Source organism: Strix uralensis, chromosome 4 (assembly GCF_047716275.1).
Source record: "Strix uralensis isolate ZFMK-TIS-50842 chromosome 4, bStrUra1, whole genome shotgun sequence".
Lineage (NCBI taxonomy): Eukaryota > Metazoa > Chordata > Aves > Strigiformes > Strigidae > Strix > Strix uralensis.
In genome coordinates, this window is record NC_133975.1 from 43656779 (window position 1) to 43678804 (window position 22026).

General features: G+C 38.1%; 2 protein-coding genes across 11 annotated transcripts in view; one reads left to right on the top strand and one right to left on the bottom strand.

Moving 5' to 3' along the window:
- The window catches only part of DDX60 (DExD/H-box helicase 60), a 50052-nt gene extending 41162 nt beyond the window's left edge, over window positions 1-8890 (top strand). For 7 of the 10 annotated variants that reach the window (XM_074866513.1, XM_074866517.1, XM_074866511.1 and 4 more), the window contains 7 exons: window positions 120-258; window positions 2023-2144; window positions 3475-3622; window positions 5940-6082; window positions 7064-7215; window positions 8591-8653; window positions 8754-8890. In XM_074866513.1, coding sequence (XP_074722614.1) covers window positions 120-258; window positions 2023-2144; window positions 3475-3622; window positions 5940-6082; window positions 7064-7215; window positions 8591-8653; window positions 8754-8856 — 870 coding nt within the window. In that variant the 3' untranslated portion in view covers window positions 8857-8890. Of the gene's footprint in view, window positions 1-119; window positions 259-2022; window positions 2145-3474; window positions 3623-5939; window positions 6083-7063; window positions 7240-8249; window positions 8345-8590; window positions 8654-8753 lie in introns of those variants that run through there. The other 3 variants (XR_012628714.1, XM_074866519.1, XR_012628715.1) reach the window with 3 other exon arrangements.
- Window positions 7457-21957, bottom strand: LOC141942702 (uncharacterized). Its single transcript, XM_074866520.1, has 8 exons — window positions 21201-21957; window positions 19745-19831; window positions 19320-19553; window positions 17547-17569; window positions 16534-16679; window positions 15854-15954; window positions 15654-15755; window positions 7457-14579 (listed from the first exon to the last, which is right to left on the bottom strand). Exons 1-8 carry the CDS (start codon window positions 21741-21743, stop codon window positions 12792-12794), a joined length of 3024 nt encoding a protein of 1007 aa, XP_074722621.1. The 5' UTR covers window positions 21744-21957; the 3' UTR covers window positions 7457-12791.
- Between the last annotated feature and the right edge of the window lie 69 nt (window positions 21958-22026).

Sequence of the window (22026 nt, forward strand, 5' to 3'; positions counted from 1 at the left end):
CAATAGGTAGCTGTGCATTAGACTGAAGGAGTATTTTTCTGAATGCCACCATTTTATATTTTTGTCATATCCAAGTTCATCTTTCACAAATAAGCTTTTTTTGCTTTTAAATTAAATAGGGCTACTTGGATCAAGAAGGTAACCCCATAGGATTTGCTGGACTTGTGACACACTTGTACTATTACGAACCTTCAAATTTTGTTTTAGTGAGCTTTCTTGTGAAAGGTTTATTCCACAAATTGTGCCAGCCAATTAAAGGTAAATAATAGTCCATGCATCTTAATTGCAGTCTATGGCAGAACCCCAATGGTTCTGAAATTTTCTGGGTGCCTTCTTGCTGCTGCCACATTTTGCTTGCCTAGCCTTCATTCTCATATCCTTGGCCCATGGCTCTATACACTCTGCATATGCTTATGTTTCTGTCTGAGAAAGCCAAAGCACACATATGGCAATGCTGGTATCATGAACGTAAGTTTACTGTCTGGGAAACATTCTGATGAGGTAAAAAAAGAATCCTTTACATAGAAAAATTAATAATTCTGACTCCAGAGCAAGATCTGAATGCCATGTAGCAAATAAAATGGATGACCACTCTGAATATCAACAAATTAAAAAAATGAAGTACTACTAATGTCTCATTACATGAGTCAAATCCATTCTGTGCACTGAGATATGCTGCTGTATGTGAACATATAAGAATACAGTATTAATTTGTATTATTATTAGTTGCTTAATTATCTACCAGAGTTTTTTGACACCGTTTCCCACAGCATTCTCCTGGTGAAACTGGCTGCTCGAGGCTTAGATGATCGCACACTTTGCTGGGTAAAAAACTGGCTGGATGGCCGGGCCCAAAGAGTTGTGGTGAACGGAGTTAAATCCAGTTGGAGGCCGGTCACGAGTGGTGTCCCCCAGGGCTCGGTTTTGGGGCCACTCCTGTTTAACATCTTTATTGATGATCTAGACGAGGGGATCGAGTGCACCCTCAGTAAGTTTGCAGATGACACCAAGTTGGGTGGGAGTGTTGATCTGCTCGAGGGTAGGGAGGCTCTGCAGAGAGATCTGGACAGGCTGGAGCGATGGGCTAAGGCCAACTGTATGAGCTTCAATAAGGCCAAATGCCAGGTGCTGCACTTGGGCCACAACAACCCCCAGCAGCGCTACAGGCCTAGGGAGGAGTGGCTGGAGAGCTGCCAGTCAGAGAGGGACCTGGGGGTGTTGATTGACAGCCAGCTGAACATGGGCCAGCAGTGTGCCCAGGTGGCCAAGAAGGCCAATGGTATCCTGGCCTGTATCAGAAATAGCGTGGCCAGGGGAAGCGATCTTACCCCTGTACTCGGCACTGGTGAGGCCGCACCTCGATTCCTGTGTTGAGTTTTGGGCCCCTCACTACAAAAAGGACATTGAATTATTCGAGCGTGTCCAGAGAAGGGCAACGAAGCTGGTGAAGGGTCTGGAGCACATGTCGTACGAGGAGCGGCTGAGGGAACTGGGGTTGTTCAGTCTGGAGAAGAGGAGGCTGAGGGGAGACCTCATCGCCTTCTACAACTACCTGAAAGGAGGTTGCAGAGAACTGGGGATGAGTTTCTTTAACCAAGTAATGAGTGATAAGACAAGAGGGAATGGCCTCAAGTTGCGCCAGGGAAGGTTTAGACTGGATATTAGGAAGTATTTCTTTACAGAACGGGTTGTTAGGCGTTGGAATGGGCTGCCCAGGGAGGTGGTGGAGTCCCCATCCCTGGAGATGTTTAAGAGTAGGGTCGACATAGCGCTGAGGGATATGGTGTAGTTGGGAACTGTCAGTGTTAGGTTAATGGTTGGACTAGGTGATCTTCAAGGTCCTTTCCAACCTAGATGATTCTGTGATAATCTGTGATTCTGTATCTAATGAATTAATCTTTATCCAGCATAGTTTTGCGTAGCTCTGTCATGACAATGGCAGCTGGGAAGAAAACTCCAGAACAGGAGTTGTTTAGTTTAACTCTTTCATATTTAACTCAAGTATTTTCTGTTTTGACATAGGTTCAACTGTTTTTTCAGAAGATGTCCTGGAAAAGCTAGTGCTCATTCTAGCAAACCTATTTGGGAGAAAATATCTTCCAGCCTGCTCAATGAAATATAAACGCACATTTTGCCAGTCAAAGGTAGAGAAGGCATTGGTCTTTACTATAACTTTTGTTGTGTACTGCTTCAATGAACTTGTTTCCTTTTATCAGTTAAACTAGTGTCATTATGGATGTACAGTAGTCTGCTGGGCCAGGAGGTAGCTGCCCACCCAGCTGCTCTCTTACTCCTCCATCTCAACAGGATGGGGGAGAAAATAGGATGGAAAGGCTCTTCTCACAGCAGCCAGCCCTGAACTGCAAACCACCCCCCTGCCCCCATCTGCCAACACCATGCCACCTACATGCAATACACGTAGCTAGAATAATGAAGAAAGTACTTACTGAATTAAAATAAAGAAGCCTTTATTTAACCACAGAATTAGCAGTTGAGTATCATGTTAGATGAAAAGTACCAGTTTTAGTGATGACAGATGATTATACAGTTACTGTCATGATAATGCAAAATGTGAAAGTATAAATGACACAGCATTTCTTTATCCAATACAACTCAAGTATCTCTTCCCCAAATGGCAATTTACTTTCTCCTCCTCACTCTGCTAGAATTTTGTCTCTGTCTAAGGAGCTGTAGCTTTTTGTGACATATACCAATGACCCAGAAGGACACCAGCATGCTCTGTGGTACATGACACTATAGGCTTAGTACTTTTTTCCAAAAATGGGACAATATTAGTAGGATGAGCGTTAATGTTAGTTATGCACAAAGTTAACCCACCATGGGTACAGGCAGAAAGTGAAACATTTGTAGTGTGCTCCTGTTGGCTCTTCTATAAAAGCCTTAAAATTTTGGGGGACACAGCTATGGCTGGAACAACAAAGGAAACTTCTTCCAGATGAAGAGGTTTATGTGGCCAGTTTCCAGCAAGAATTCCAAGAGGAAAAATGTGCTTTATTTCTGAAAAGTAGCTAGTCATGTAGGAGGGATTTCAGGACTCCTGTGGCTAATGGCAGCAAAGCATCAGTCTGTCATGTTCTTAGGGAACCTGTTGAACACCAAGATATGCAAAACAAGATCTGGGAAAGGCAGCCCTTCAAAATTCTCTTTTTAGCTAGCTGATACATCTTTAATAAAACTGTTTGCCAAGTACACTGTGCGTAAAAATCTAGGAATTTTATATTTACTGTTTATTTTCTGTGCCTTTTTCTGCATGAAATTCATGTTCATCTTTAAGATTCATTAATTCTAGATGGTCAGGCAGTCTGAAAAGTTGGGTAAAGTTTGGAGCTCTATACTTCCCTTCCTTCTACTAATACGCTATGTGTGTACTAATACTTTATGTATGCACCAATGTAGAACTGACACTTTTGGAGAAATTACCTGAATTAAGGAATAAACTGCATGTTATTTCAGGTCTTTCTAGAAGATCTGCCAGAAGACTTTGCAGATGCTGTAAATGAGTACAACACCAAAGTAGAGGGAAATTTTGCTCATTTTCTTCTGACAACTGCCAAGCTGGCAGATATGGAACAAGAATACAGACTTCCACTGTCAAAGACAGGTAGGAAGTGAAAAGTTAATGCATATTCATAATTTATGAGATTGATTGTATTAGGAAACATGTTCTTATTTTGTAAAGAAAAAAATTATGACTTCAGACATGCTAATAAAGAGATACAATTTCTATTTTACTTTTGTTTTACAAGCATTATAGATTATATTGTATATGGCAGATGTTTTGTATAGGAAAAGATTCATTTTAGTTGCTACTTTATTATGTTGTAGAGAAAAATCAAAGGGACTTTTTTATAAAAGGAAAAAACATATTAAGTGTAATTGAATAAAAGCCTTTTTATCTAGCATCAATGCATTTGCAGATCCTCAAATGCCTGTGATACTTGAGTTGCTGTCAGTCTTACAAAGGTTAGATTTTTAACACCTGAACAGCCTTAAGGTTGAAGTAACAATTAAAGAACACTACACCATTTGTTAAATCAACTAAGTTACTTATGCCAATAAATAATGTCCAATAACCAAAGCAATATGAAAAGGCATGACTATAAAATTACCAAGCAGTATGGATTGCCACTGGGTGAAAAATATTTAACTACTACATAATCTCATGTTACTTCCTGGAAGAGAGATATAAAAGCAATGTAATACACCATCCTCCCATTGCCTAGCTCTTCTTAAAATAGCATGCCTTCAAAAATACTATTTTTGCAGTAAGGAAGCATTTTAATTATAGCAGATAACTGTATTTATTCATCCCTTTTTTCTATACTGGTACAGTGATTGTTTTAGTCTCTGCTGTGTACAAATAAAAAAAAAATCACTTTACAAACTACCATATCTTAGCATCTGATTTGAGTTTCAAGTATGCTGACAGCTGAATCATAGAAAGTTTTGTATGAAGTGGATGTCAACTTAATACAAAGGTGAGGCACTGGGGGACATAAACAGATAAGGTGAATGCAAACAAGATTGAAAAATCCTCATGGCTTGAGATGGCAAATAGCAGTTTTCCGTTTCCAGTACAGAGCACTGGAAAGTGCAGAGTAATGGTATAACATTAGCAACACTATAGTGAAATCCTATTTTTTCATATACAATTTAAGATTGCTTATTTTCACAATGGAGGGACCCCATGCCCTGATATGTTACCTGAAAAATGTAGGAAATGAAGAGCTGTAAATCACAGAATGATAGAATTCCAAATTGGAAGGGCAAAGCATGAAATGCCTGGCATTTTCAGGATATATATTAGTGTTACTAATGATACATTTACCCACAATGTGAGCTGTGGAAATCGAATTTCCTATTCTACTTGAATGGTAAAGTTTTTTGTTTAAATGGAAGGTGTAATATGGTTTTATTCTCCTGATTTTGCTAAAGCTGTTTCACTTTGAAAGAAACATTTCCCATTATATTTACAGTAAAAGAAATACAAGAGCAAACCATGTCCTGTAGTTCAAGAGGTGCCAAGTACTTTTGTACTTACCATAACTTGGGGTGAGGCTGCAAAAAAACTATGTCAAACTGCTCAGATTTTTTTATGAATGCCATAAACAGTGTAACTACAGCATACTTACCATAACACAAAGCAGAAAAGGTTGCAGCATAAGGATTGAAAGTGTCATTGATAATTTGAAAAGAAATAATAAGTTTCTATTTAGAAAAAGAAAATCAAATGTACACATACATTTAGAACTAACTAGGCAGGTCTTGTACAGACAATGATTGAAGTTCTAGGCAGACCATGAGCCAACTGAAATGCCATGCTGTTGTAAAAACAGAAATTCATACGGGTCACATAAAGCATAGCGCTTCTATGTGACAACCTTCACATACATAAGCCCTAACAGGGCCTCAGTTAGAATATTAATGTTTAGAGCTCCACACTTCAAGAAAAATGTTGGCTGGGAGTTCAGAGGATGGCAATACAAATTATTAGATGTCTAGCTATTAAGACATTTGAATACAAGTTGAAAAAAACCTGGTTTTCTTCACGTAGGACAGAATAAAAGATGAAGGTAAAATAAATCTTCTAATAGTAACATTCCCTTTGTTTTTGGCACAACTTCATGCGGTTAGCAATTTTGGCCACAGATGGGTCAAGGAGAAAGGCTTAAGTTGTGAGGGGGGGATTGAGATGTAATTATTCTCACCACTAGAAAGCTCTTTCTTATATCCTGTAATCAATTGCATAGAGGTTCTTATGAACAAAATAAACATCTATCAAGAAGGATTTAAGTTTAGAAGATAAACTCTATTTCCTATCATGTACAAACCTGAAAAATTTTCACTTTTGAAGTAAGATTGCTGAAAGGGAGCTTGAGTCTGCATAGCTTACGTTGTATTTGAAACTTCTTGTCTAGATTTTACATCCAAGATTTGGCATGGCTCTGAACTAGCATCTTATCTGATGGACAACACCAAAAGCATATCTGCCATCTCACCTTTTGCATGTGTATCTGGAGTGGTTGATAACGATCTATTTCATGGGGAGATCATTAATAAAGTAAGTTATTTTTTCATAGGGGGCATAATTGTATTACAGGTCAATAAAAATAATTTTTTATTACAGTCTTCTTGCCTCTGCGTAATGTGATGGCACTATGCTCAAGTGTCACTCTTTAGGAGAAACAATTTGAAAGGTCAGAAAAAAAACCAGGACTAAGTAGCACCACATTATCACAGTGCAAGAAGCACAGAGTAGATGGATGTAGGAAAAAATCTGCAGTTTGCTTTCTAGCAAGGCCTCTGTTCCTTTTGGCTCTGAGACAAGTAAATTACTCTAAAATTTGATTCAAACCATATCCTCAATTTGTTTTCTCCTTTTTTTTTTTTTTTTAAATCAGTCACACAGTAGTCTTAAGGATCCTAGCAAAAGGGTGCATTATTGCATTGATCATTTGCTTCTCAACTAGGATTTCAGCGATTACATTAGAGGACATATGAATTAGCTTAACTATAAGATACATCAACGTGTTTACCGTCAGGTTGCATTTTCCTGTAGTCTTCTGCATGAGCTTTGTAGCATTAGGGAATTATCACAACTCATAATTCTGTATAGAAAGAATTAAATTCTTACAACTGGGGATTTGAAATTCACCTTCATCCTTAAAATGTTCCATGCTTAAGGTTGATTAATAAATACATTCAAAGCAGCAGTGAGAGAGTCTGAATGCACAATCTATGCATATGGAAAAATCCTCATCTAAAACTCAAGAGAAATCCAGTGGCCCAGTAAAACTTTAAATTACTCAGAATGTCCCAGAGCTACACTGGCAGTGTAAGTCACACCCCTCTGTCTAACAGCCTACATGTACTTCTGCAGATTTCTGGAGTGGTCCATGATTAGAAGTGTGGAACTTTCCAGCTGTGGGTCTAAAGATGTAGGTTTGACAAAACAGGCATATAAAAACCACAGTAGCTATTCAATTGGTTGGGTTTTTTTGTTTGTTTTTTTGGGTTTTTTTTGGTTTTTTTTGTTTTTTAGGCTGTCTTCCGTTCCCTTGGAATTAATGTCACAAACTGTCCCCTGCTTTATCTGAACAAGTATGATAATCAAGGAAGGAGGAGGCCACTCAATGCATATGCACTGGACTTTTATAAGCATGGTTCCTTGATTGCATTGACAACTGATAACTGGTATGTAGTACCATTTTTAGTAAACAGCAGCATTGTTCACAATATGGTACATAATTACATCTTTTTGGTTTTAAAGCCTTCTCCGTCCAGAACTTAGGGATGGAATAGCTGTTAAGTATTATTAGTTCAGTTGAGTGTTTTAATGGGAATATTAAAGTCCAATGGCACATGGCTGTAAAGTATTAGCTGGGTATTCAGAACAGAACCATAAATAGGTAAGTCTTGACTTCAGTGACCCAGGTTATTTTGACAGGCTCTTCAGAAGTTTTTTTTTATTTAATCAAGGCTTTTTTACAATGAAAAAGATTAGGAAAGTCCCTGAAACGAGGAAGCCCAATGCAGTAGTCTAGAAGATGATAACATAGCAGCAGAGAGATGTCAAAAGCTTGGTCAAATAATACATGGAACACTGAGGAAGGAATTCATGGTCCGTGTTGAAAGATACCTGCTAAATGTGATGTCCGGTCATTTTCATCATTATCACTTTCACCTTTGAATCTCATCAGCCTTCTGTAACCTTGTTCATTAAATCCATCTCTTTATAAAACTTCTAGTTTGTATTTCTTAATGAAGCCATTCACGTATCTGTTTTAATCCCAACCTCAGCTCAAAAAAGTTCAACCACAAGCTCCCCCTCCCAACTACTCTATCAAGTATCTTTATTTTGCCTTCAGGCTCATAGCCAGTAACTTTTATTTATGAGTAAGAAAATACCATCTCACTCTACTCCCTGAGAGTGCATATATTATTATCTGCTTTTTTGTAAGCTCTTCAAAGCAGATTCTAGTAAGAACAATTAGAAGAACACATTCCCTGCACTGTTGTAGTTACAATAGCAGAGTCTGGCAGTAAGGCCACGTTAACAAGAGATGAGGAAACAGACTGATTATAGAACCACTTTTGTTGATTCTATCAAGCTGATCTAGTGAAAGGTGTCCCTGCCACCTTTTTAAAAAAAAAAGTGTTAATTACTAGGAACTGAGTTTCTTTAAAGCTGCTTTCCAGTAATCAGTGGTCCTTTTTGCAAAATACAGGGTCTTCATCATCTGCAGAAAGCTTACACTATCTCCTGCTCAACTTAGCCAGTAGATTCATCTGAAGTACGGTGTTCCAGTTTAGCTTGTGACAGGTTAGTTATTTGAACAGTTGAAACCATGTGCCCAAGATAATATTGTTTCCATACAATCATGTGTCTCTACAGTATCATTATTTTAAGCTTACAGATATTCTACAGTATTCCTAATGAACTAATATGTCAGTGTTTGAGGCTGTGGCATGTCTCTCTGCATCCTTACCCAACCTACATGGCAGGGTTTATTAAAGGTGAAACAGTATGTTATAGTGCTTATCCATTTTAATATCTGTCTTTCTTTAGGTTAAACGAAGGAGATGCTTACTACGCACTCAAGGATTTTTCACTCCTCCTTAAGTCTATTGGGTATGATAAACTTGTGGTTTTTAATATACAATATATATTTCATCTTTAAAGCAACTTAAAATGAAACCATTTTTTTCTTTTGTTTTTAAAAAAACCCCAGAACATCACTGAGCGAACTGTGTGATGATCCAAATGATAATGTTCTACTGGCATTTCAACAACTGGCCAAAATCTATGAAGAGAAACTGAAGTGTGTTACCTGAAGAAAAAAGAAGGAAAACAAAAAGGCAGCAGCACATAATACTCTTACCACATAGATCAGCTGCCTCTTTAGTTAGGGAGGGACTAGGTCCAAGTTATCAAATATGTTTCACAGTAAAGCTTTAGGAATAGCAAATATTAGTAATAAAAAGTTTACTTAAGAAAATTAACCTTTACATGTTAGCAGCTCCAGTGTCAACTAAGTAATTGTTTCTAATAGATTAGAAGACTAGGTAATTTCACATATCTTTCAATTAATTTTTTTTTTCAGGCAGTGATTAAGTTAAAGACAGCTCTCAAATATACTGAGCAAATGTCACAGTTCTGACAGCTGGTGAGATTAGTCCCTCAGTAGGACAGCATTGGAAACTTTCAGCCCATTTGTGAATTACTTTGGGAATTATGATAAAATGAATTGTTCTAATTATTTTCCAAGGTTTCTATTAAGTAATGAAGTAGTACCTTCATGAACAATTATAAAAGCTTTTAAACCAGTCTGCAGTTCTAGTCAACAAAATTTTAAGTATAAAGAGGGTTTTATATCAGCACAATGACATTTTATTAATAAAGTATTCCAACCATATGTAGAATTGCTTCATTTTTTACCTCTTGTATTCTTGAGTCAGAAAGATCCAGAACACCTTGAGCATACCTGTCAAAAAGTCCCTTGCAATACAGATTACTGAGTTTTGTAAAATATGTTTCCTAACTATTTTTTTGGGTTTTTTTCTGGGACAAGCATAGTTTTCAGCAGTATTTTCATACTATTCCTGAAAATGTTAAGTTTAACACTACAGTTTACTTGTAGTCTGAAAAAAATATATGCACACATATTAATGTTTAGATAACCTAGGAACATTAGGCTTTGACACCAGTCCCCATTGCCACACACAATTTTATAATGATGACCAAAATGGTGATGTAATTTATTCACTATTGATATTAAGCAAAACGTGCATTAAGGACAACTCAAAATCCCATTTCTTCCAATTAGCTCTGTGTTCATCAGATGATCACTGATGAAGTGTTTGACTTGAAATCTCTTTAGGCAGCATTAAACTACATGCAACACGTTGCTAGAAAATACTGGGGGGAAAGCCTGTATGTAGTAAGGCAGTGCTGCTGAGCTCCCATCAACTGACTTTAATTCTGTTTCACACATTAAAAAACTGGAAGGAGAAAAGAGTTTATGACAGAAATGGAACACAGTGGTAGAAAAGACTGCTTTAACTCTACTTAGAATTATCCTCAAATTATTCCTTACTGTCTGGTAAGTCATGCCATATGTAATAAGTCTTGCACAACTGGGGTAAAAGTGACCTTATTGAGACCTTTTCATGTTCATGTTTCCTGATATAAATGGAGTAATCTTTTCAGCTAAGACACAATTAATTGACCAAGGAATAAAGTCAGAAATTGGACCTATTGTGTTCTCAGTTACTTGACCAGTAAGCATGAAATCCTGGGTGAAAACCAAACTTATTAGCTCTGTCACAGGGTACTAATTTTATATGCTGAAGACTGTAATGCCTCAAAACATTAGTAACAGCAGTCAGCATTTCACTTTTAATAATGTGTATAAAAAGTGCCTCACTCCTGTTATGGCTTTTAGTCAAGAGTCAATAGTGAAAGATGGTCAAGTGATTAAGTCAAAATGACCAAGGAATCAACTTGTGAAAATATCAGATAATCAATAATTTTGCCAATTTACTATCTGGGTAGACTGTAATTTTACAGTGACCTATTGTAAATAAAACATCCTGCTTACCCTTTATCTCCCCTGTAAAACATTAACACTGAGCTATAATGCACGTAGAAAACAACTTGCCATGTTTGAAAAGCAGTCCTAGGACTGTACTGAACCCACACACCACCAACTTCTGCTTTCAGAAACAGTGTATCATAGTCTGGTTATTTGCTTTATGAGTCTATAATGGTATCTTTTCACTAAAAGACAAAGTTAAACTTTAAAGCAGAGACTTCATCAAACTCTCACAAAACACTGTAACAGAAATGAACAGAAGATATGTTGAAGATAAGCAATTTTAAGAAACGCCATAAGGTTTCTGAATAACCCTAACTCATTAGGATTTTTTTTTTGTCACTAAGAAAAACATTTTCTACAATCTTCTGGCAACAAGTTTTATAGGTGTCTTATCTGTCTCTAAAATTGTTCCATTTCTCTTGCTTTCACTATAGTGAGATCAACCTCCATCCATGACACACTATCATTATCATCACGGTCAGTCTTTGTCTTCCAGTAATTTAACTTACCACCTTTTTAACACTTCTCTCAACGCTAACATGCTGAAGAACATGACAAGAATGTCTACAGATAAAAGCAGAACAATTTTTAGGAGAAAGTTGAAATACAGTAGGATTTAACAGATGAACATAAAGAACTGTAAAACTAAGAATAAAGAAAATTTTCACCACTGTCCTTACTATAATGCAGATGCAAAGGGAAGATTAGTAAGTTTTATCAATTCTAGAAACTCTTTTTCAGCATATTTAATAGAGGAATGAACTGCCACAGAAAAACTGAGGCCAAGAATTTAACAGAAATCAAATTAAAATTAGGTCAACACTTCCTAAACCAAGAATAGTATTTTTAAGTATTCTGTCACAGTAAGTATATTGGTAAGCCTTGCATAGATTTAAATAGTATTTCTTTTATGAAGTTACATGAAGTTACAAAGAAAATTTGGATTTTTTTTTTTTTTAGAAGACTACTATCTACTTGCCAGTGAAAAATTCTGAAGGCATATTAAACATTCTGCATTCTGATCTAATACTTGCCAGTTGACATAGCTACTTAATGCAGGATTAATTTATTTAAAATTTGGCACCAGGTCTTGCTGGAAAATGAACATTAAATGAAATGAAGCTTTAATCTGAAATAATACTAACATCTGCATATCCTAATAGCTAAAGCATAATTATCTCTTGGATGCAACAAAATAGTTAATAAATTAGAAAAGATGGTATCTTTATCTTCACTTTGTATCCTATTTCACAGACTAGAAATTCAGTGAGTTCTGGATCATTAATACAGCAAGAAGGGCTGTTTTCCTTTTTTCCTGCCCTTACACAAATATTAAAAGGAGATTTTTTTTTGTTTTAAAAGCTAGATTCTCCTAATGCTTTCAGCCAAACAGCAGATTAGTATCTGTCCACTGAATCCCAAACTGTTGCCAACAGAAACTGAAAATTAATCGTGATGGTTACTTTTCATAAAGGCAGCATTTCAGAAGTGTAGCTGACACCCTTCTGCAATGTATAACAAGAAAATTGATGTGGTGTTTCAATTTCAAAAGCATAAGACAGTTATTGAAATTACACTAGAAGTTGCACCTTCAATATACATTAAATACATCATGGAAAAACAAAACAGCCAAAGGGAGATACGCAAAAGAATTTTCAGTAATGCCCTTCACCATCCTTTATTTTCCCCATGGCTCTCCTCCCTCCCCGCCTGCCCATGCAGTGAATGCTACTGTCTGTACTTTCCTACTGACTTAACCCTAGTGCAAGTGCTGCTGTACCAGAAAAGCAATACACTGCTTCCTGTTGCTGAGGCTTCACTGAACCTCCTTGATGGGACACCTGGGTCCTCCACCATGAATACACACCCTAGTGACACTTCACAGAAGGTCTGCACCCTTAAAGGTACAGCATATATGGTCATACTTGAGTCTTTAACAGACATAACATTTTTGGTTGTTTCTTCAGTTTGGGTTTGTACTATAAAAATCACTTTAGTACTTTGTACTTGCTGATAAGCAGTTATGTTTCTAACACAGAGATACCTCAATTGGCAAGAACAAGGGAGAACAACAGCTGTACAGTCACAGGTACCCCACTTTTTCATGTGTTAAGTAGCATTTATTTAATTCCAGATTATTTAAGTATCGTTATCTTCCATTTCACTTCCTCTTCATGTCTCTGATTTTCTTCTAGTAGATATTTTGTCTTCAGCAACAGAAAAATATTCTGATGTACTGCTGGTATCAGTAGAGATGGATGTTTGACTTAGCTCTTCAGTGTCAGAATCGCTATCACTTGGCATTCCTCCTGCTTCATCTACTGTAAGCACAGAACCTCCTAATGATGGATCGTTGCATGTGCCAGGAACAGAACAAGCTGCATTCTGAAAGTCTACAGACTCAGGTTCACCTTCCCTCCTAGGACAGGAACAGCTGTTTTCAGCAACAGCTTCACTTTCTTCATCTTTTACCTTTGTTTCTTGTTTTGTTGCTGTAATAAGTTGAGTGGAAGATGCATTCTCGTATTTAACAGGAAGAACAACTGAGCATAGAGGCTGACTACAAGAAGAATTACTATCATCAAGCATTTCCGCACTTTCAGTTTTCTTAGATGAGTTCATAGGAAAGAATGGACCTTCACATTTTGGATTACCATGTCTAGAAGCAGGCTCTGCATGCTCTGAAGATACAGGCTTCCCTAGATTTAGAGGTGTTTTGTTTGGAGATTTCATCTTCTCTTTTTCTGTTTTTTCAATACCATTTCCAGACAAAACCACTGAGGAAGTCAGCGAATCAGAGGTATTATTGACAATACTTCCAAATGAAAATACTGGTGAAGGCAACTGAAAACAGTTATTTTTGAAGGAAAATACACAGTTACTGGGGAGAAGGGGGGACTCAGAGACACCATTCACTCCAGCTGCAGTGTTGGTTTCTGAACTACTGCAAGCTACAGTTGTGATGGCTTCTGAGGCATTAGCTTTTTGTTCCCATGAGACAGCTGGTTTCTGCGTACCATATTCTGCAGCTTCTGTTGCAAAAAGTGTTTTTTCTCTCGTGGGAAATGATGTGTTTTTGTCAGATGGCTTCTCAGATTGGCTAAAAAATGAAGATAGTGGTAAAACCTTAAATGAATTGCTGACGGCCGATCCTGCACAACAATCTCTTTCTGAATTGCCAAAGGGAAACAAAAAATCTGGCTTCTCACTTTCTGCTGAGTCTAAATTAGGACTGGTTGAAGCATCAGAAACTGTGGCTTTGATTACAGGACCATGTTTTCTAAATTTGCTTTCATCCTGGTTATTGGTTTTATCTGCATGATCACATTTTCCTAGATAAAAGTGAGGGAAAACATATTTCCTGTCTTTCTTTTTAAAGGAAAATGTACCTGTATCTTTAATAAATCTGGGTAAGTTGTTACATGCACTGAAAGCAAAAGCTGAAGCAGAAAGTCTCTCTGCAGAAACATCTAGAAATTCTGAATTTGAAACAGTAACAGCTACTGATGTTGCTGGTTTTAAGCCAGTTGAAGTGGTAGAATTTGCATCCATTTCACTGGAAACTGTAACTGCCGATGCCTGCACTGGCAATTTTTCTTTAATTACTAAATCTTTAGAGTTTTCTGATAAGGCTGGAGTGGTTACTTCCTGGGAACTTCTCTCATGAAGTAATCTTAAGTCACCATTTGTTTCAGAAAAGTTCACATTTGTGGATGGGATACTGTGATTACTGGTTCCAGAGAAGCTTCTCTCAGAGCCATCTGCTCTATGCAGAGTTCCCATTTTTATTTTATTTGTGTTATTTGCTTTGGTAGGTGAAGATACAAAAGGAGTTCCTGAGGACTTATCCTTCAAAGCCTCAGCAGTTACAAGTTTATACTTTTTATTCGCAGGTAAAGTTTTTGTCTTGAACTGATCAGTGCGCTTCTGACATTCCATATAGTATTTGTAACGTAACTCCTACAATTACAGCAAAGAATCCCATTAAGTAAAATGTCATTTGTGGATTCAGATGTTATAAAATTTGCATACAATCCTAAGACCGAAGAAAAGTTTTCATATACCCTATAGCATTTATGATGTACTTTTCCATTGCTGCTAGAAGGCCACAGAACACAAGTCATTGTGGAAAAAAAAAAAAAAGTCCTTCAAAAACAATTGAACAAGATACACATGGAACCCCAATGACAAAGTAGGTTTTGAAATAAGAGACTATAGTAAACTGTATTTAAAGTCACTGCCAAAACCAGAAACAGCTAAAAATAGTTGCTTAGACATTAAGTGACAAATTCTCAAAATTGTCATGAAAAGTAATAATCTGAAACCAATTTAGGTAGTGGGGTGGTTTGGTTTTTTTTTACTAGATACAATAACTATATAAATTGTATTCTCAATGGCAATAGAAAACAGATGTTCTCCAAAATAATACAGCAACAGAAAAATAATTCTATATTTCAAGGACATAAGCAACTTTTTCATTTAATAATCTCCCACAGGTATTCTCAGAACATACATTATGTGATTCATTGCCAGCCATGCTTCACCAACTGTAGCTAGAATCTTTCTGTACAGAATACTCACTCAGCCACCCATGTGGAACTGCAAGTAAGTGAAAAAATCTAGTTGTATAACTAGATCATTGGAAATGAAACAAAAGAGATTGGATTTTAGGTAGTCTTAGAAAAACAAATTCTATTCTCTTCAGAAAACAGGACACAGGCAGATGACTTCCTCTTCAAACAGGCAATAGAGAAGCTTATTTGGATTAGAAAGCTACGGATGTGACTCAAAAAGCCAACACTATAAACTAAAAATAAGTATTGGAAGTCAGTAGTAAGATTAAGTTCCAGCTTTCTGAAGAAAAAAGAAAAGAGTAAAATCCTGACAGCTTTAATAACCTAGTCAGATTTACATTCTAGAATTGGAAGGGTAACTTCCTACTAAGAAAAATGAGAAAGATTATAAAAGCTTATTTAGGAAGTTCTGTTATAACAAATAGTAACAGCCATACTTACAACAGACGTTCAATCATACCTCATGACTCATGTTTTGAAATGCTGACATTTCTGATATTGACATTAAGCGAGTAGAGATCCTGCTACCATCTGCTAGTGCTTCCTCCTGTCCTGCTACAGGCTGAAAAATGTTTTGCAGCAGACATTATAGTTCATTTTGGTAAGACAAAATAAAGAAAATAGGTACAGTGTTGTAAGCCCATAGTGTCAGTAACTTACAAGAAATATGTTGGGTATATGCCTCTGGTCCTGCCATTCCTTTTCGTTATTTTTAAATAGAGTATTTTTTGTTGAGTTCTCATTTCCTCCAGGTGATAGATCTATTAGAAAGAACACAATACTGATGGAGAGCATATTAAGTATGTAAAATACTGGAAGTTTCCTGTGCATCTAAACATAGATTCCAATTAAGAACAAAAGTATATTACCCTAAGTGAGACCGTGGCCCTTGTTGAAACTTCTGTGAAATAAAGCAAGAGGCCTCTATAGGAAATTTTCTAAATGGCTGAAGATGCCTGCCCCAATACAAAAAATTTTCTCCTATGAGGTAAAAGCACTTAATCAGAGCATAGTTAATGTTCATATTATACTACAACAAATGCCCATCTAGTTCAGCAACACACTCCTGACAGTGGTGATACTGGTTGTATAGGAAAATTATAATGATACTTCCCCCAGCTTCCAAAAAATATAGCCCACGGACTTTCCAGAGGAAACACATTCAGAAAATGTATTTAAAAGCCCTTGATGAATTTATCATCCATTAATTGGCTCAGATGCTTTCTGAACCCTTGCATACTTTTGCCATGCAGATTATTTATTAGCAATTAGTTCCACAAGTTGCAGGTTCCTAGAGTGACTTCCTGAATCTTGTCCTATATTAAGTCCTTCTTCCCTACCTTTAACAATGCCTACGTTAACGGGCATTAACTTCAAAGCCAAGATTTCATTAACCACAGGTTTGATATCCATCTTCTTTTGAGTATACTCTGGTGGTTTTTCGTAGCTGGATGCTATATTCATCAGGTCAAGCTGAGTTTTCATTCTGGGAAAGGAAAAAAAAACCCCAAACGTAAACATTTTTCTTAAGGCTCACATGCCAACAACTAAATTACATGTGTCTAGTACAAAAAAATTATTCTAGAAAAAAAAAAATCACTAAGAGAGAAGAAATCAGAAAAAGTAAGCCTTCAATAAAATGTCATGTTTCCTAGATTTTTTTGCTTAAAACTTACTACTTGACCATTCACTTGAATTAGGTTTCATACACAATGAAAATTTCAAGAAGTAGTGCCTGTAGTTCCACAAAAAGATTTTAAAAACCCCCCACTTTTCTTAGTCTACTATATGTGAACGTAAATTATACCCTTTCTTCAGAGGGCATTGCTAATGTTAGTCTGAACCACAACGTATTTTAAGTAACTCAATTTCCAATAGTCTTTCTTAAAACTCTGCTTGAAAAGTGATAAGAAATGTAATTAAGAATCCTTAGAGAGAAATATACAGGGTATGTGTGCTGCAAACACAAGAATTGAGACACTGCAGAATCTCCACATGCTCTTAGACTTAAAAGATTTCTGTAAAAGCTCCAGGCATGCTTCAGTGTTCCTGAGTTTAAATAAGGTATCTGAAAATACACAATCATCATGTATTAATGAATTCCTATGCTCAGGGAGCCAATTCAAAAGATTATCTCTAATCCCAGGTAGTACATCACTAAAATTTTTGACACATTTCCTAAAGTTTGGAATGCAGAGGATCCAAAAATCTGAAAGCATTATGTCTTAATTACTAAATACTATTTTCATTTTAAGATGCTATATGTGACCATATCTAAAGTAACTATTTGCTTATGTTTTAATCTTAAAATTACACTAGAGAACTATCAAAGCATGAAAAAAAAGATATATACCTTGTATTCAAGCCACAGGCCACCTATAAATAAAACAAGAATTTGTAAGATATAAGTTTTCCTCCAACTCTCAAAAGGAGATTATTGCTTTATCAAAATACTTTAGAGACTGAACTCCCTGTCTTCATTTCACAGAACTGTAGGAAATAAACCTGTTAATATTAAAAAAAAAATGGAGCATCCAAATGTAAAAAAATAGTATGTCTAGGACAATGATTTATCTTGTAATATTTTGTGTTAAAAGACAAAAAGAACTCCTTCAGACCCAAATGAAGGCATTCAAATCATGACTCATGATTATCTAATCCATTTCAGATATTTGTAAACATTCAAATGAAAGACTATTTTATATTTCTTGGTGAAATACCTGCTCTCAAGATGCTATTGGACCAAGATTAAAAAAAAAAAAAAAAGCTGTCTTTTAGTATTAAATCAGCCAGCTAAGTGCACTGCACTGTAGGCAAGTGACATTTCCCAAAGAATGGGTAATGAAAAGTAAAAAACTGGATGTAGACTAGCTGCTTCCCTACAAAAAAACCTGATCTCACTGTACTGAATCTTAAAACAACAACCACCACCCACCTCACTGAAATGAGTTGTGTACTGTTATGGGGTGTAGGTGGGAGGGTGCTAAGTTTAAAGCATACTAATCACTGAATTCAGAATATTTCTTCCAGAAGTGGGAGTTGCCTTTACTTTGGGCAAAAGTGAAATTTTCCTTAATGAGTTGTTACCAGAAACTTAGTTGAACTCAGTACTTTCTTAGCTTCTCATTGATCTGAAGGCAGCAAAAAGACCCACTGCAGAAAACAGCAATATGCTATGGTTTCTTAGGAAAGCACAAGCCTTGAAGTTAAAGGAAACACAAAATTCAGTAGTTATTTAAGTACTTTGCCCAAAATCTACCATCTGCCTTAAATCCATACAACTGCAGCCACAGTGTTTGACATAAGAGATGAAAAGGTCTACACTAGCTTAGGTGACAGTGAAGATTAAGCTTGTGACTTGGGTTCCTCTAGCATTTATCTCTAAATTGGAAACAGTGTTTTTCTCTGCAGTTCCCTTAAACACTATAAGGAAGACTTTCAGGGTCTTGTACACAGCAGTGTGGATATACTGCATAGCACAGCGTATGTCAGAAGTAACTAAGCTAGGTTTGAACAAGCTGATTTATCTCCATTGCACACCTTGGAGCAAAGTTTACAGCAGGTTTTAAAAATCAATATAATCACCTTAGCTCAGGTATCCCAACACCGTACTCCACTGTGCACCACAGACAAGTTATCAATTGTGGCTCCAATCTTTCCCCAGAAAGCATTTTTCATGTCTTACAAGTTTAAAAATGCAATGGAAGTGCTTAATACACAAAACATTTTAAAAAAGATATGAAAAAGCAAATAAACGTGAGACAATTTTGAAGTCAGTACTAGTAAATAACTCCCTACCCAGCACCAAGGCAGCTTACTTTCACAGCTGGTAGCATAATATAGCAAGTGTTACAGCAACAGCTATACAGTCAATATTAATTTCATTAGTTTTCAGTGAAGAAAACAAGTGTCTACTGATAAGCTGCAAAGAAAGCTTTTCAAGCTTTTCTAAAATGAAAAGCAGTTATAAAAAAGTATGAAGTGTTAGATAATTTTAGTCTGTATTTTTCATTTGTTGAACTTCTTTTTTTCTGATCCAGTCATTACTATAATCATAGTCTACAATATAGCAGGCTCTATATGTCATTATACAACTGATATCAAACAATAACAAAAAGGCCATCACCTCCAGGAAACGCTGAGGATCACACTCATGGACAAGCTTTTCACAATCCTTCAAAAAATTCTCAATGGTCTTCTTGTGAGTTTCCTTCATTTTCTTCCAAATCTGAAATTCTTTCTCTTTTTTACTTCTCTGATTTTCAACATCTTCTAGCAATTGCTGTTTCTTCATTTCCAGAGTTTTGAAAATTTCTCCAAATTCCAGTGCAATTATCTCTGCATCACTGCTCAGCACCATCTAGAAACAGGAGAACATGAAAAGAGATGAAAATGCAGTAGCCATGTCTACACAGAGTCACTTCCCTAAGTAAGTTCAGCACACATCTGTACCACAAGAAGCACCAGTATGCTCCATGTTGTGATTAACCTATCGTGAGAACACACACACACACATATATTTATAAAAAAAATTCAGCATCTGCAACTCACATCCGTATCATTCGGTTGACTTGAGATTTCATTCATCAGCTTCTCATTTATTATTCTCATTTTTTTCAGACTGCTGAAGAAGGTTAACTGCAAGACAATTGAAACACTTATTATGATTTTATCCACTCCATAAAATAAATACATTTCAGCGGTTATCTAGAATCACATCAGAGGATGTTCTGTACAACATATTAAACAAAGGCTGTGATTCTAATCACTTAATGCTTTCCTGGGTCAGTAACACAAACTTTCTTTTCTATTTCTCTCTCAAATTAATGTTTTCAGGCTCACCTGCAATGCATACTGCTATAATGGCTACAGCGCTACTTTATAGTTAAAACATTGTCTCCCTCACCCTTGTTATTAACCTCTTCCCTCACACACACCTCTCACAATTAAGTTTTAATGCCGCTATTCCAGTTTGACAAGCAACTGCGCAATACTAATTTTTTTTGTGCCTCACACTGATAAAATAGAAAACTGTCCATAACTCAGTTATTCCTGCTTGGTTTTAAACTAAGATTATTACTGGTGTTACCTTCTTTACCTCACTACAGCATCACTTAATTTTTACATAGAAAGTCTAGTGCAAAGACTGTTTTTCCCTAGTTTCCTGAGTGACACGCAATTGGTGATGGGATAGACAGGAGGGAAATCAGTGCAAAAGCAACTTTTGGCTGTAAAAGTCTGTGCTGTACGTAAAACTTTAACACCTATACTCATCATTACTGCCCTGCAGTTGTTTCACTTCCTGCACAGCAGAACTACTGCATGACATGCCACTCTGCACCCAGTTTGCATAGGGCACGAAAAGCTCATTCTACCCAACTGGTAACGATTTTGGCAAAAATCGCAACTACTGCCGCTACAACCAGCTAACCAACCATTAGGCCAGGCAGTTGCTTTCTTCATGCAAACGGGAATGCATTTTGATTTTACATTTATTAAATTATTATTTGCCTAAACCATCTATTTCTAAATACGTAATTATCTATGACCCAAATTACCTATGCTACCTCAGAGAGCCTATAAACAAAACATCTGTGGGTGGAGTTTTTTTTGTTAGTAGGACTAGCATCTTCCCGAACTTGGAAAAACTGGATGCAGACATACAATAAACTCTTTGCATCAGTGTGTTTTTTCAGCACAGACTGCAAGTCTCTATATTAAAAACCAAACCACCCTAAATCAAAAAACAATCCCAAACTCTTCAGGTGCTTCGGTAAGCTGGGTTCAGATCTGTTGATGCTATAATACCGCCTGGCCTCCTGTCTGTGGTGGATGAAGCCCGAGGGCAGCAGGGGCAGGCACACAAACAGATCCTGACTCCCGGCTCGCAGCAGCACACTACCTCGCTGCCGCCCGCCTCGCTGCGTTTCGGAGTAAGAGCAACCCGGGCGCTGTGGGATCCGCTGCGGGACAGCCCGACCTCCCAGCCGGCCCAACCCGCGCTTACTTTTTCCTCCTGGTACACCGTGTCTATGAGGTTGACCGAGTGGAAGATGCCTTGGTGGTCCTCGGAGACGCACTGCCCGCAGCCCGCCTGCCGGCACATCCGGCAGTAGAGCTGCACCAGCCGGCTCGGATGCTTCTGGCAGGTTCCTCCGAGCACCAGCGGGGAAAACAGGCCAGACCCCTGGCCCTGCTCTGCCTCCCCCGCCTTGGCAGCCCCCGCCGTGCCAGACCGGTAGAGCTTGACCACCTCGGCCAGGGTGGTGTTGACAGGCAGCGCGGCGGCACCACCGCGGGGCAGCGGGCACAGCTTCCTGCACAGCGGGCACGACACCCGGGCGCCGGCCGCGCCACCGCCCGGCCCCGGCCCCCCCCGGGAGAGGCGGGCCTGCCCCTGGCCCCGCTGCTGCTGCTGCAGGCGGGCGGCCTCGGCCGAGGCCAGGCACTCCAGCACGCAGTCCCGGCAGAAGTTGTGCGAGCAGAGGGGCAACGTCACCGGCTCCTCGAAGAGGGACAGGCACACGGCGCACGTCAGGCTGGCCTCCATCTGCGACAAGCAGGCGGGCAGCCAAGGCCGCCACTCCTGTTGCTGCCCCGGGAGCGGCTCGCAGGCGGGCCGGCTGGGAGGTCCCGGCTCGTCCCGCTGCCCCGCCGCCTCCAGCCCAGAGGCAGTGGGACCCACCGCCGAGGGGCCGCGGCGAGGGAGCCGAAAACACCCCAAACTCCAACGACCAACTTCCCCGGAAGGGGAACTCGGCAGCGGGGGGCGGGGCAAGGAGAGCCACGTTGGCGATTGGGGAGGGCGCGAGATTGACACCACCGCTTTCCAG